This window comes from Halichoerus grypus, chromosome 13, assembly GCF_964656455.1.
Source record: "Halichoerus grypus chromosome 13, mHalGry1.hap1.1, whole genome shotgun sequence".
In the NCBI taxonomy this organism is placed as follows: domain Eukaryota; kingdom Metazoa; phylum Chordata; class Mammalia; order Carnivora; family Phocidae; genus Halichoerus; species Halichoerus grypus.
The window spans coordinates 27,402,957-27,418,742 of NC_135724.1; the positions used below are offsets into that span (position 1 = coordinate 27,402,957).

Consider the following 15,786-nt stretch of genomic DNA (forward strand, 5'->3'; position numbering starts at 1 on the left):
GGTGCTCGGAGAGAGGATGGGCTGTCAGATGCTGGTGTGAGATTAACGGGACTGAGGGCTAAGCTAGACAGCTGGATTTAATAAGTAGGAGGGAACCAGAGACAGCCAGTGAGCAGCATCCCGAGATGCTTTCGCTCTTCACTGGGAGAGCCCTTCAGAATCACCTGTAGACGTGTAAAGAAACTGTGTGTGGAGAGCTTGTGCTCCTGGCAGTTTGGTGGACTGGGTATCCTGACTGCTTCTGCTGAAAACAACTAAGAATGCTGGACAAAATGTTTTTAGGAAACCGACAATGAAACTTGTCATGAGGTGCTGGAAAATCTTAGAAGTCAGAAGCTAAGTGAAAGGAGGAACCCATAAACGTAGATAGAGTGCTAAACTGGCTTCCCCCTTGAAGGCTTTTACGGGATCATCTTAGACTGGGGTGGGGTAGGGGGGCACTAAAGCCCAGGGCGGCTGGAGATGGGGGCCTGAAAGGAGCTCGTATGCATCACCCACAGGATGGCATCTTCAGTGTAAGGATGAGCCAGAGATACACCTGCCCCTGGGAGAGGAGAGCAAAGACAATAATCCGTTTGACCTGGGTGTTGGGTCAGATGTCTGTGTGGTGGGGAAAGAGAGCTGTCTCTTTTGAAAATTAGTAGGCATAAGCTGACCCTCATGTGTGTCTGAGCCACAAATTCCTACTACCTAGACTGTCCAGAGAAAAATCCCTCAGCCTGGGAACTGAGTACAAGTTGTTCTGGGTTGGCAGTGCCATTAGATGCCCAGGGGAAAGCACCCACAGAGCCGCGTTGGAGAAACCCATCTTCAGCTCGGGCCTCAGAGTTCCAAGGAATATGAACTCATAGTAAAAAAAGAAAAAGTCATAAAACACACAAGGAAACAAGGCACCACAAGCAAGTCAGCAGAGAACGACTTAAGATACTGAAATAATTAGTACAGTAAACAAAAAAGTATTTTTATCTATTTAATAAAATAAGAGAATTTGAAAATGTCGGTAGGAGCAAGAAATTATAGAAATATACAGCTTTGAGAGAGAATCCGATACTCTAGAAATGTAAAATATAGCACTTGTGATAAAAACTTAATGGGTAAGTTTAACAGCAGGTTCAACTCATTTGAAGAGAAAATTAGTAAACTGGAGAATACATATGAACATAGTGTCCAGAATGTAGAACAGACAGAGAAAGAACATGGAAGCGAGGTTAGAGGGCCTGGGGGACAGGCTGGGAAGATGGAACATACATGCAGTCATCCAGTCAGAATTCCCGGAGAGGACAGACAGACCTGGGGGGAGGCAGGAATAGCTGGAGAGACAGCAGGGCTGAGAATTTTCCAGGGCCGATGAGCACAACACTCCTTAGATTCAGTGAACCCAGCAGATCCTAAGCGGGACAGAGAAATGCACATCTCTACACACTGTCACACTGTGGTGATGCTGCACGAGCACCAGGGAAAAAGGAAAGAACTTTCACATCCAGGAAGGAGGGACGGACGGACACCTACAAAGGAACGTTTACACTGCTGACTTCTCAGTAGCAACAAAGGAAGCTAAGACAGTGGAACAGCTTCAGTGTGCTGTGCGGAAGTGACTTGTAACCTGGAGCTGTAAACTAAGAGAAACCATCTTGCAAGGATGAGGGTGATACAAAGATACTTTCATTGAAAACTGAGATTGTTTGTCCCCATGACATCACTTGAAGGAAATCCTAAAGCATGTTCTTTGGGTAGAAGTAGAGTGATCACAAGTAAAAAGGCTTGGATTATAAGCAGGAAAAGTAAGCAGAGAAAGTAATAAAATGTTAGGCACATATGGAAAACTATGTAACCATGCATTTAGGAGTTTAAAAAGCAAAAGCAAAAATTAAACTATATGGCCACAAGTACATATAAGTTAGGAAGGAGGTTGACTTAAAAGCATCTAAAGTTTTAGTATGGTTTGAGAGGGTCAATAAATTGACTAAATTTACATCTTGGTAAAATGTGAATGTTGAAATTGCTAAGAAATTCACTAAAAGAATAGAAATAAAATGTATAATTTCCAAGTTAGTGGAGGGAGATAAAAAGGAATGGCCAAAGTGCATTCAGTCCAAAGAAGGCAAGAAAAGAAGCTTGGAGAAGGTGAGAAAAATAACCAAAATAAGATGGTAAAATTTAAATACATCAGTAAATGTAAATGGACAGATATTCAGCTTAAAAGACGAAAGTTTGTCAGACTGAATTAATAATGAACATCCAGCCTTAAGCTGTTTCTAAAAAGTACATATAGAGCAGAGGATATAGAAAGCTTTCTATAAGGCAATCATATCAGGCAATTATTAAAATAGAAAGCTGGCGTAGTAGATTAATATTGGGCAGACAGGACTGTGAAGCAGAAAGCATTACAGAGCCAGGTGATCTCTAGGGTGTTTCCCTGCTTTGAAGTTGCATGACAAAAAATAAATAAAAGCATTAGTAGAGATAGAGTCATTGGAAATTGATAAAAGGTTTAATCCACCAGGAGCATATATTAATGATAAATGTATTTGTACCTAATAATACAGCAGCAACTGCAAATACCTGAAGTGAAAGCTGACAAAATTAGGAAGAGAAAAGTCAGATTCACTCACAGTAAGAGATTTTGCCACACATCTCACAGTAATTGATGAAGTCGAAGGAGAATCAGTAAGGCTTTAGGAAGTCTGAAGAGCCCCACTGGGTGTAGTGCGCACGTGGACAAGATGTGCCCTGTATATGCGGGATGAGTCCCCTGCACAATGGCTAAGGAACCTCACCCTTGTTCAGCTTAAAGCCAGTCTCCACCAATCCCAAAGGACTGGTGTGCAACAGGCCACAGTGCAGTCAGCTTAGGAATCAGTAACAAAATACAACTGTACCCTAGAAAGTAAGAAGCAAACTTTTAACTAACTGATGATGACCAAAGAAGCAGTCATAATAGAAATTTAGAAGATTTGGAACTGGATAAAAAAACAGAATGCATCCAAACTTGTGGGGTGCAGCTAAAGTGGGACTTAGTTTCTTGGCCTTCAGTGCTTATATTAAAATTTTAAAAAGATGAAGGCTAATAAGATAAGAATCCAGCTTAAGAGGTTATAAAAAGAATAGCAAAATACGATCAAAGACTGTGGAAAGAAAGAGATAATAATCTGGAGAAGATAAGTAGGAAGAGAGTGAGTGTGAAGAACAATGAAAGTGGCAGATAAACGTGTAGGTGAATCTACATGAAACATGACTGTCTAAAACAGTAATAATAGAAATGCCTCCCGGGGATAAGGCACCAGCAGGGAGAGCTGGTAGGAGTTAGAATGTTACAGAGCCCTGGCACTGCCTTGGAGCCAGTTAACATCAGACTTTTGAAAAGTCAAGAGTGCACGTGTAGTTGGTAAGGCACCTGCTGTAAGAATGTTGGAATGGTGTTTAACTTCCAGACCAAAAGAGAGAAAATAGAATAAGAAATAATGAAGTAAAAGAGAGAAAAAGGGATGTAGAATTTGGGGAATAAATGGAAAGTACATTGTAAGATTGTAGATTTAGACCCAGTTACATCAGTAATTAACATTAAATATGAGTGACTAAAATGATCACACTGGATAAAAGAAGGGAGAAAAAGACAACCCAGTAGAAAAAATGAACAAGACCCTTGAATTGACATTCTACAAAAGAGAATATCTAAATGACCAGTATATTTACAGAAAGGTGCTAACCGTGTTAATAATCAGGGAAATGCAAATTAAAACCTTAGTGACAGATGATGACACATCCACCAGAATGAGTACAGTTAAGAAGGTTTCGATACAAAGTTGGCAAGTATGTGGATGAATGTAACTCATGAACTGCTGATCACAGAGGAAATTGGTACAACCAGTTTTAAAAGTTTGGCATCCGTCATCTACTAGTTTGCATATCCTACAATTCAGAATTCCGCTCCTTGGAATATTCCAAAAGAAATGCACCTGTGCCCTGGGAAACGTGAACAGTGTCTGTAGCTATGCATCTGAGGGGATCCAAAACCGGAAACAACCCGTGTGTTCAGTAGAAAGGATGAATTGTTGTAGTATATTCGTATAATAGAATGCAACAGTGAAAATCTGCCACGACGTGGATGAATCTCACAAACGTTTTAATGTTTAGTTAAATACTGTTTGAAAGTAGGCAACTGTAGTATTTAGGGAAGCACAGCAATTGAAAGCTGGTGTCACTGTCTGAGTTGGTTAGAATTGGTGAACAAAAAATCAGTTGAAATTTCTTGTACATACCTGCAATATAGATTTACCGCACAGGGTATATAATATGGTAGGTAAAAAGCAGATTCTGGGACCAGACTGCCTGGGTGTTCCACCTGCTGTGTGATCTTGTACAAGTTGTATAACTTCATCTGCAAAGTGGGGATAATAGTCATACCTGTTTCATATGGGTGTTGTAAGCATGAAATGGGATAGTGCACCTGACCTTTTAGCATCAGCCCCTCTAACCAGTAACACCCAGTCAGTGTTAAAAGAAAAAAAGAAAAATTAGCAGGCGATACCGGAGAAAGGGTTTTAGAGTTGATCAAATGTGTTTAGGCCGTGAAGGTCAGATAATAGCTGGCCAAGCACAGGAGGGGAGGGTGTTCTAGAAAGATCTTCCTCAGAAGAATGACGGGATCAGATCTGGTTTTTAAGAAAACATTTGTTGGCTGTGTTGATGATGCATAGGGAGAGGAGAGGAGAGGGTGGGATCTGTTAGGAGGCTTACTGTATGAGTTTTTTGTTCCTATGAGTCATCATTAAAAGGCACATTAAAATTACAGTTGCTTTTGAGCTGAAATTCAGAGATAAGGCCTTAGAGAAGAATGCCCATACCCATAGGAATACATGACAAAATATGCACTCACACATAGACATTGTTGAACTTACGTCTAGAACTTTGGTTCCTGAAGTCCTTGCTTTGATCATAATAAGTAGGTCTTACAGTAACGTTGTTAGAGTTTATTTAACACTTGCAGGTGGGCGAGTTTGATTTGATAGGTGTGGCGAGTATGACCCAGACTCCCCTGCCCTCGCTGACGTCAATACGGGAGGCTTGTGGTGACAAAGCCCCACTTCTATTCCATTAAAAAAATTTTACCTAGCTTAAGGAGAGCTAGAAGTAGTTGGCAAAAACTATAGCCTGCGAAAAAGGTTTTCTGTTTTGGGATGTGAGGAAGGAATCTACCTCCGTAACCTGCTCATTTGCAGGTGTCTTGTACAATGAATTTGCTTTTTCTTATACGCTGTGCTCTTTTCATCTCTCAGTTTTTTTGAAAGACCCATTTAAATTATCAGTCTGTCCACTTTTCTTTTTCCATTTAAAAAACAAGGAAATAAGAGCTGTTTAAGTTAGGAGCTCTTTTAAGAAGGTTTAAAAGGTGTTTCTTTTCCTTACTTTTATATTTTGTTTTAAGTAATAACCTCTATTCCTTGTAAATCACTCCAGGATATTGATAGCTTTGGTAGTGGTGAGGGTGGAGGTATTTTTCTAGTCCGTTTACCAGGTGACTTCTGAGATCTGCCTACTTGGTTTTCCAAATGAGCAAAGTTTGGAAGCTAAAGTCTAAGTAAGCATGTTCTGATAAATAGTTTAGTCTTTCATGCCAACTTGGTATGTCTCTCTATTAAAGTATTGCTCGGCCACCCGCTGTAACCAGGGGTCTCTCAGTGGTTCCTACTGTGCCCTTACAAAGTACTGATGTGCTGCATCCTATCCTTACCAGCTAAGCACCATCCACAGTATTTGTAAATTGTAAAATGTGCCCAGAGTGCAGCCGAAGTTGCTCACATTCGCGTCGCCGTTCCAGCAGCCTCTCACGGGGTGTGTCTATGTTCCCCCGCAGACATGGACAGCCAAACCCGCCACATGGCCCTCAGCAGCCTCTTTATGGAAGTCCTAATGATGATGAACAATGCGACTATTCCAACGGCAGAGTTCCTCCGGGGCAGTGTCCGGACCTGGATTGGACAGAAAGTGCACGGGCTGGTGGTCCTGCCCCTCTTAACAGCAGCCTGTCAGAGCCTGGCTTCTGTCCGCCACATGGCCGAGACCACGGAAGCCTGCATCACTGCCTACTTCAAAGAAGGTGCGAAGCTCTCTTTAGGTTGGTCCTTTTCAGGCGAGAGCAAAGCTTTGTCAGAAGGAGGTATCTTTCCAGACCCTCCCCAGCGGGTGATTGCGCCACGCAGATTTCCTTGTTAATGTAGCTGATACTTCAGTATGTATTTTGTTTTGTTTGCAAAGATCTGCAGTTAGCGTGAGAACCTATGGCCCATGTTTGTCAGCACAGCCATGTTTCCGTGGAGGGAACCTCTAATTCACTTTACAGTGGGTTTGGATGTCAGACTGGCCCTTTTATGGGAGGCACGTCGTGTAAGTCACAGGCCTAGCTACGCTCTTCAAAACAAATGCTATAAACCAGAATCTTTTTTTTTTTTTAAAGATTTTATTTATTTATTTGAGAGAGAGAATGAGATAGAGAGAGAGAGAGAGCATGAGACGGGGGAGGGTCAGAGGGAGAAGCAGACTCCCTGCCGAACAGGGAGCCCGATGCGGGACTCGATCCCGGGACTCCAGGATCATGACCTGAGCTGGAGGCAGTCGCTTAACCAACTGAGCCACCCAGGCGCCCCTAAAACCAGAATCTTTATAATAAGACCCACTGTGTTATTTTTCTCTATTTTGTCACTTGTTAAAATGAGTTTTCATGTAAGTTTTTTATTGCTTTTTGTCACATCTTTTGAACTATTACGAAGAGGTCAATCTCCACCCCACCCCTACCTTTTAAAAATCTTTCTTATTCCCTAACCTCCCTCTAAACTCTGATTCTGGAAACAACGTGGTCTGGTTAAGAAGAATGGCTTGGATTAGCACTACTCAACTCTGATACCCAGATATACATTGTGCACACAGTAGGAGAGAAAGAAGGGTGTTAGAGCAAGAATGCCGGGAGGTGCCCATAACCTGTCCCTGCCCTTTCCTGGCAGACCATGACCTGTACCCGTGTCCCCCCATGGAAGGTGCTGTGCATGTCACCGTCTCCCCACCGTCATTCCCCCCAAAGACTTGAGAACCATAAGGATAACACTCCTGCTTCAAATTCATTCATGTTACTAAAATCAAAAAAAATTTTTTTTCAATTGACTTCCGTCGAGGGATGAATCCAGCTAAGCTTTAAAAAGGGGAAATACTTCAGTTGGATAGAATAATAATTTTCCTTGGAAAAGCATACATTTTCATAACATACTTAAAAGGTATTAGATGAAGTTAAGACCCTTGGATGACCGGACAGGCAGTGTCTACCTGCGATTTTAATGACCATAAAATGATGAGAAGGGTGACTCTGAGAACACAGTGCTCAGTTCTGACTTCGGCCCCTCCACAGTGGCTAGCAGGGGATAGGCACTCAGTGTGCGGGCTTTCCAGTCTGAGCCTCCCGGCATGCTTCCCTTGGGTGGCCTCCGGGGTCCCATGGGCTTGATGTGAAGCCTCAAGTGAAAAGATTCATGACAGCAGTTAAATAATTTGATTCCTGTTTTTATCTTGCTGTCTTTTCTTGGTGCTCTTTTCTTAGGTTCCCTCAATCAGAATTTAGGCTGGGGCCCCATTCTGGTGTCCCTTCAAGTTCCTGAGCTTACCATAGAGGAATTTCTGCAGGAGTGCCTGTCCCTCGGCAGTTACCTGACTCTCTATGTCTACGTGCTTCAGTGTTTAAATAGTGAACAGACTCTGAGGAACGAAATGAAAGTGCTGCTCATCTTAAGCAAGTGGTTGGAACAGGTGTATCCAAGGTTTGTTGGCCCTGTGGCTGCCATATTACACTCACTATATTAATATTATCTGTTAGCCTAAGCTTTTAAAGTACTGAATGTCCCCTATACTTAAAATTCAAATGTGGACTTTCAGTTAAATGCGAGTGGAAAGAATCCACTTCTAATTTTATTTTCCTCCTGGTCCTCCCCCACCCTCCCACCCCAGCTCCACGCAGGAAGAGGCCAAGCTGTTTTTGTGGTGGCACCAAGTCCTGCAGCTGTCCCTGATTCAAGCGGAGCAGAGTGACTCGGTCTTGATAGAATCTGTCGTTCGAATTCTGCTCATGCTTCAGAGCAGGCTGAGCCTGCTGGCCGAGGAGAGGCTCAGCTCTGGGATTCTGGGGGCAATTGGGCTGGGCCGGAAGTCACCCCTGTCTAACAGGTAAGGAAGCACCTTCTAAGTGGGCCTCAGCTTCTGCTCCTACTTAGGGATTGTAATACTTTAGTAGGTTTTTTGACTTAAGGGCTAGGCTAGGGTTCCCCTATAGATTAAGGGGGAAAAAAATCACCTGATTACATCTTTATATTTTACAAAAACATTTTTTTTTTCTCATTTTAAAACAACTTTGTTTTCACGTTTAAAGAATGCTTTCTTAGTAGTATCTCTTGTTGTATTTTGGCTTTGTAACCTGACCACACTGCTGATTTCTGTCTGGTTTTGAGCCAGTGACGGTGTGCAGGGTTAGGTGAAAATACCCCAGTTAGCTGCTTCATTGCATACTTTGTCAGGGCTGCCCAGGCCCCACGAAGCAGTCTCCTAGAACTGTAAGTCAAGATGAGTTAAAGTTAACTGATAAGAAGAATAAGTAATGAGAAACAAGTCTTAAGTTTTTGTTGCTAAAAAATTCTGAGGCATGAAAGAATTTGCCACTAGCCTCCCATTTTATCTTATTTATTTGCATAATGGTTTTCTTTCCAAGCCCTTATCAGTGTTGAAACGAGTTCTGCTCCCATTCTCATGTCAGCATTCTTGGTGGAATAGCCCATCCTCTTGTTGCAACTTTGGGAATCACTCAATCCATACGGGTTCACACCATGTCTCTTTGTTTGTGATAGAATTTAGCAGGAGTATGTGATTTTGATTCACTTAAGTTGTGGTAGACTACACGTAACATAAAATTTATCATGGCAGCTCTTTTAAAATGTACAATTCAGTAGCATTTAGTACATACACAGTGTTGCAGCCATCACCACATGTTTCTGTCACCCCAACAGGAAATGCTATGCTCATCACATAGTTACTCCCTAGACCCCTGTCCCCTGCATCTCTGGCAGCCACTAATTGACTTTCCGACTTTATTGTGTCTCTTCTGGACATTTCATATAAATGGAATCATGTAGTATGTGGCCTCGTGTCTGGCTTCTGTGACATAGCATGAAGTTTCAGGACTCACCCATGTTTTATCATAAGTCCATACCCCACTCCTTTTAATGGCTGAGTCATATTCCAGTATATGATGTGTCCCACATTTTGTTTATCCATTCATCAGTTGATAGGCATTTGGGTCGTTTACACTTTTTGGCTGTTGTGAATAGTGCCGTTATGAAATTCGTTTACAAATTTTTGTTAGAACACCTGTTTTCTGTTCTTTTGGGTATATGCCCAGGAGTGGAATTGCTGGGTCATATGGTTACTCTGTTACTGAGTAACTGCCAGAACCGATTTTCTTGCACCATCTCTCACATTCACACCAGCAATGTCTGAGAGTTCCAGTTATTCTACATGCTTGCAGCACTTTTTTTTTTTAATTTTATTTTTTTTAATTTTTTTTAATTTTTTTATTGTTATGTTAATCCCCATACATTACATCATTAGTTTTAGATATAGTGTTCCATGATTCATTGTGCATAACACCCAGTGCTCCATGCAGAACGTGCCCTCCTCAATACCCATCACCAGGCTAACCCATCCTCCCACCCCCCTCCCCTCTAGAACCCTCAGTTTGTTTTTCAGAGTCCATCGTCTCTCATGGTTCTTCTCCCCCTCCGATTTCCCCCCCTTCATTCTTCCCCTCCTGCTACATTCTTCTTCTTCTTTTTTTCTTTCTTAACATATATTGCATTATTTGTTTCAGAGGTACAGATCTGAGATTCAACAGTCTTGCACAATTCACAGCGCTTACCAGAACACATACCCTCCCCAGTGTCCATCACCCAGTCACCCCATCCCTCCCACCCCACCCCCCACTCCAGCAACCCTCAGTTTGTTTCCTGAGATTAAGAATTCCTCATATCAGTGAGGTCATATGATACATGTCTTTCTCTGTTTGACTTAATTTCGCTCAGCTATATACCCTCCAGTTCCATCCACGTCGTTGCAAATGGCAAGATCTCATTCCTTTTGATGGCTGCATAATATTCCATTGTATATATATACCACATCTTCTTTATCCATTCATCTGTGGATGGACATCTTGGCTCTTTCCACAGTTTGGCTATTGGCAGCACTTTTATTCTTGAGTCTGAATGTTGCTTACATTGTTGGGGCAGTATAATGGAAAGGAAGATTAATGCTCCTTCTTGATCTTTTTTAAGATTTTCCTGCAAATGCTAACAGCAACATTAGGTCTGAAATGTGTTTATCTTGTTTTTAAAGAGAAAATGTGGTATTTACTTTAAAATATTTACTTTAATAGTCATTTACTTCTGACCTCTCCTTGACACCTAAGGTTCCGAGTGGTTGCTCGAGGCATGGCCGCCTTCCTTTCAGTTCAGGTTCCTTCCGAGGATCAGATCCGTTTGAAGCCTGGCACGGAATTACATCTGACCCCAAAAGCTCAGCAGGTCAGTAAAAACAGCTTTACAGTTCCTGGGTAGGAGTCCTTCCGTCGACCTGCCCAGGAGGCGGGGAGGGGGCAGCGCTGGTCCTTACACACGACGACAACACGAGGTCATGGTTTTCAGGAGTAGCTCATCAGTATGCTCTGCGCCCCGGAAAATGGTTACTGCACCGGCCTGCGTCAGATTTTAAACCGTCTTCGTAGGCGCTTGCCTCGAGCACTGTCACTGCCGTCGTAGAAGAAGCAAGGCCGTGGGCAGGCAAGCCAGTCCAGGATCAGATCTGGTTCTGATGAACGTGGTGTGCTGACCGGCCACCTGCTGGGGGCTGGGCACTGGCCCAGAAGCTGGGGCCACAGTGAAGACCAGTGAGGTTAGCTGAGCTGTAGCTGGGAACCAAGGAAGCAGCTCCTGTTTTGTGAGTCTGGAGGTTGACCACTGCTGGCTGCTGTTGGAATAACCAAACCCGGACAGAGCGGCAGCTGTGAGAAATGCTAGTTTGTTCTAGAACACGGACGGCCACGTGGCAGCGGTCCCATTCCTGCACCTGCAAAAGGCTGGCCGCGTGCGTACAGAGGTGGCTCAGATAAAACGATGGCTAGCGTTCTTGAGTCCTCACTACGTGCCAGGCCCTGTTGTAAGTCTTCACTCACCAGACAGACCCTCCTAACCACCCCAGACGCTAGGGACGGTTCCTGTCCTGGCTGTGTGTGGTGAGGAAGGGGAGCGCAGAGGGGCGGGCGCGCTAGCTTGCACGTGCTGGGCCGGGATCACTCAGCCGGGTGGCTCCACCTCGCCCTCTTGGCGCTTGCACCCCCAGCTCTTCCTCCTCTGCAGCCTTGCAGTGTCCAGGCTAGCCCCGGGCCAGGTGACCTCCTGGGTATCGAGAGCAAGCGTCCAGTGATCCAGTCGGCAGGTTCTTCACAGGCTTCTTGGTCTATGTAAGACCTGATACTTGTCCCGGACTGACCTGACAACTGCTCTCTCAGTCCCCAAAGTCATCGGTGAGCCATGTGTGAACCCCACAGGTGGGCAGGTGATTGTCCCGAGGGCCGGTTGTGAAGTCAGCACGACCCATTTCCGGGTGTATTTGAGACGTCTGACGCCCTCCTGCATCAGAGGAGGTCCCCTGAGCCTCGCCTCTCTGCCTGCGTTCCCTTCAGGCCTGGCTCCCGCTCAGCCCCAGTGCTTCCTGTTCTTAGGTTGAACTCTCTTCACACAGCAGTTAGGTTGGTACCCAAATCTCTTCAGTTTATTTTCCACTCCAAGACTTCTGTCTCCAACCCTCTGGCCATTTACTTCTAAGCTGCCAGTTCGTTTACCATCCTCAAAATCTTCTCCGTCCTTGTTTACTGAGCCAAGCAAATTCTGCCATTTAATCTATATTCGCTAGTGCAGTGGTCCGCATCTCTGAGAGGGGAAGGTGTGGGGGACTTGATGGGCACATTCACCATCCTGGGGGTGGGTGAACTTGTATAGCTGGAAAATAAAACTCCCCCTCCACTAAGAACTGTTACCCTGATTTTGTTTTCTCCAAATAGTCTTTTTCACTTCTCCCACTATGAAGGAAAGAAATTTTAAAATTATGGGATTAAAGAATGTAAAGAGGGGCGTGGGATGCCTGGGTGGCTCAGTCGTTAAGCGTCTGCCTTCAGCTCAGGTCAGGATCCCAGGGTCCTGGGATCGAGCCCCACATCGGGCTCCCTGCTCCGCAGGAAGCCTGCTTCTCCCTCTCCCTCTGCCTCTGCCCCTGCTTGTGTCCCCTCTCTCGCTGTCCGTCTCTGTCAAATAAATAAATAAAATCTTAAAAAAAAAAAAAGGTCATGGGAGCACCTTCATTGTTTCTGGCGGGCAAAGCCGGAGGAACTTGATCTGTACTTCGTTTGTTGACTGATTGAACTACCTTATTGTTTATCCTCAGCAGCACTTAGACACTGGTTTCTTTTGAATTTCATACAGTTAGCTTAATATGACATGATTTTGTAACGTGAGAACAAACCCAACAGCAAATCAAACATCGCACAGGCCATTGGCACCTGGGATTTCCGGTTGAGGGGCTTGCAGCAGGGGCTCTCTGTGCAGAAGGGTTGGGAAACAGCACAGGCCAGGAGGAGGGAGGGCTGGATGTGGAAGGCGGCCGAAGCCGGAGAAACTTGAGTTGCTGGCTTCCTTCCGCTGTGGTTAATCAGTGAGTGCCTGCCTCTGGGACCTGTAGTTCTGTAAGCTTCCCAGAGGCTCACGGTCGTAGCAGATAACGGCAGGTGTGCTGCACCTGAGGGAATCACGTTGTATGCGTCTGTATGCTTAACCCTCTTGTCTTCGTGTCTTTTAGGCTCTGACTGCTCTTGAATCCTTGACATCAAATAAGCAGTATGTTGAATACCAGGATCAGATATCACAAGCTGCACAATTTATAAAGCATCCTGGCCATTGCCTCCAAGATGGGAAAAGCTTCCTGGCTCTTCTTGTTAACTGTCTCTATCCAGAAGTGCATTATTTGGACAACATACGATAGTGACACTGAGTATCTCAAGAAACCCTGTTGCTGTTTACGTTTACATTTAACTTTGCTGTTGCACAAGTAACTTCGCTCAGTCTCACTGCAGAGCTCAGTTTGGCCAATGAGTTTGCTGACTGCAATGCAAGTCGGGAGGCACTAGATAATTCTGTTGCGCATGCGCATGTGTGTGTGCGTGTGTGCGTGTGTGTGTGTGTGTGTGTGTGTTTTCTTAGTTCTTGAAACTTCTTGGGGCCTTTTTAGTTTTTATGTTCACCCGACAGGAGAAACTTACTGAGTCCCCCTTGGGCACAGAACCACTCTCAGCTGCTGGAGCCCCAGTCACCTCACAGGACCCCACACAGAGCTCTTCTGTGTCTCCATTTCTGTCTTCCCTATTTTATTTAAATCTCAAGACTGCTGTGCCAGATCCAACCGCTTTGGGAGTCATGTAGAACCCTCACTTTTGAACCCCATTTGTGTTCTTTCCAGGTAAAAAAAGCTTAGAAAATTTCTGCATTTCTCACAGGTGGGGAAATACACCAGCTTAAAAGTATCACTTCCCTCAGAATGGAGATAAGAACGCTGAATTAAAGTGAGTCATTGTCTAAAATGGGGCCACTTGATCCTGATTGTAGTGGACAGCAGAGATGGTGACAAGTCCATTTCCATCCAGCTGTGGTCCTTATGGAGAAGGAGACATCCCTGTGAACCGAGGTGGCACACTGGTGGCGTGTTTTGTGTGACCCCCATGGTGGAGAGTGTGCTCACTGTAGACATAATCTCTGTGGAGCCTACCCCAGCCCATTCCCTCACTCAGGTCACTTCCTCCGTCCCTGTAGACATCAGAGTTCGCAACTCTTGGTAGACACCAGGCTTGAAATCGGAAGGCCTTGCTGTCTAGAAAGAGAGTCTGAGAACTTGATGCTCTGGGTCCCTGTGTGTTTCTTCATTCCACATGTAAAGTCAGGTGAAGTTAGCACACCTGCTGAAGCACTTGTCCATGGACATTGGGCTTTTCCCAGTAGCCCTGTGCCTTCTGTTGTTGGTAACAGCTCACTCATTACCAATGCCTTTCTGTAGTGTGGCCTTGTTCTGTCGCCAGCTTCTTGCTCTCGTCATTTCCGCCCCCGGAATGAACAGTTTGACTTTTGTCTTCCTAATTCTCTTGGCTCAGAATTGGTTTTGTTTGTTCAGCTTGCATAATATGTCTTCTGTTCATGGGTTACTTATAACCCAAGGGTATTTACCTAAAAATACCTGAACTGAGAGCTCTTAGCAGGGGGTAGGGATCTAGGTTAACGGAGTGATAATCTCTTTTTCAGATATCCTATGTAGTACCTCCCCCAACACGTGGAAGTGTGCAGGAGCTGTTCTTCATTTCAAACTTCTCTAGTCGGACAGAACACTTCTGCCTCACAGAGCTCATCCCCGTGCAGCCTCCGAGTTGTGTAGGGCACGAGGTGTCCGTCTCAGAGGGGCGCGTCACAGCTAGCCTGCGTTTTGCTTCTCTCCACTTTCAACATCAGGCAGCTTCCCTGTGCTGTGTAAGAAAGTGTTAGAAGCTGTGAGCAGTTTGGTGGCCGATTTGGCAACAAAGATTTTACGACAGGAGGGGTTTTGTGTGCTCTTTTCTCTGAGGAAGCTGTAATTATTGGTATCCTAGAATGTGAACATTTTTGAGTGACAGTATGTACATTTTAAAGAAAATTATGATTATTAATTTTCGAAGGTTTGTAATATTTATAATGTGTTTGGTCTGTAAAAATCATCAAAAATAAAACCAACCTTTGGTTGTAGCTGGCAAGACTACGAATTTTAGGGACCTCACACTATCTTGTCAAGTATTTCAGTTGAAGTCGATGCAGGCTTTCGGCCTGATGTGCTCTGTTTCATTTGACACTGGAACTTGATTATCAGAGGGGGTCGGTGAAAGCGCCTCCTCTCTGACTCCTTCAGGCTTAGCAGCAGTGGGAGCTTGGCTCCCCGCTCGGTTCCTCCGAGCTGCTCTGGGCCAAGAAAGCGCTTTAAAGACCGTGAGATGCTTCAGAAGGTGGCAGCGCTGCTGCGGCCTCCTGGGGCGGAAGAGACCGGCCTCCCCGTTGGCTTTCAGGAGTAACGCGCCTTTGCTGCCGAGAGTAGTCGGCCTCCGGAGTGCGCAGGGCCGGTTTCGGACGCTGTTACCCGTGCTGTGCACGGCTGTCCGGATCCAGCCGGCCCCAGGCCGCCCGCTCCGAGCAGTGCTGGAGGCCCGCTGGCCCACACCTGCCCGCACCTGCGCACACCTGCCCTGCACCTGCCACGGGCGGCACCTGCTTCCCACAGGGGTGTCTGGCAGCTTCCTGGCCCATGACGAGCACCTCCCCTGCTTCTGCCCCCCCACCCCACCCCGTCTCCCCCAGCTCCGCAGCACGCAGAGCTCGGTCCGAGAGGCACCCTCGGTCTCCCTCCCCAGGCTCCCACGCCTGTGACAAGTGAACATGGCGGAAAGCTGGGAGGCGCAGACGCTGAGGACAGGAGGTGGTGCTGATGTGTGCCCAGCCTGCTGGAGGATTTGGGACCCGCCCCGCATGTTCCCAAAGCTCCTGGGCACGCAGAGGACCTCATGATCTGTTTGGGGCTCAGTCACATCTGCTTCCTGGGGTTGCGGGAGTCGCTCAGTCCTGAGGCGGGGGCAAGCCTACCCAG

General features: G+C 45.5%; 1 protein-coding gene across 3 annotated transcripts in view; it reads left to right on the forward strand.

The window, feature by feature from the left end:
• The window catches only part of EPG5 (ectopic P-granules 5 autophagy tethering factor), a 103,815-nt gene extending 88,918 nt beyond the window's left edge, over window positions 1–14,897 (forward strand). For all 3 annotated transcript variants that reach the window (XM_036107576.2, XM_036107577.2, XM_078060376.1), the window contains 5 exons: window positions 5,855–6,097; window positions 7,586–7,802; window positions 7,990–8,205; window positions 10,493–10,607; window positions 12,934–14,897. In XM_036107576.2, the coding sequence (XP_035963469.2) occupies window positions 5,855–6,097; window positions 7,586–7,802; window positions 7,990–8,205; window positions 10,493–10,607; window positions 12,934–13,116 (974 nt within the window). In that variant the 3' untranslated portion in view covers window positions 13,117–14,897. The remainder of the gene's footprint in view (window positions 1–5,854; window positions 6,098–7,585; window positions 7,803–7,989; window positions 8,206–10,492; window positions 10,608–12,933) is intronic.
• Window positions 14,898–15,786: the final 889 nt, after the last annotated feature.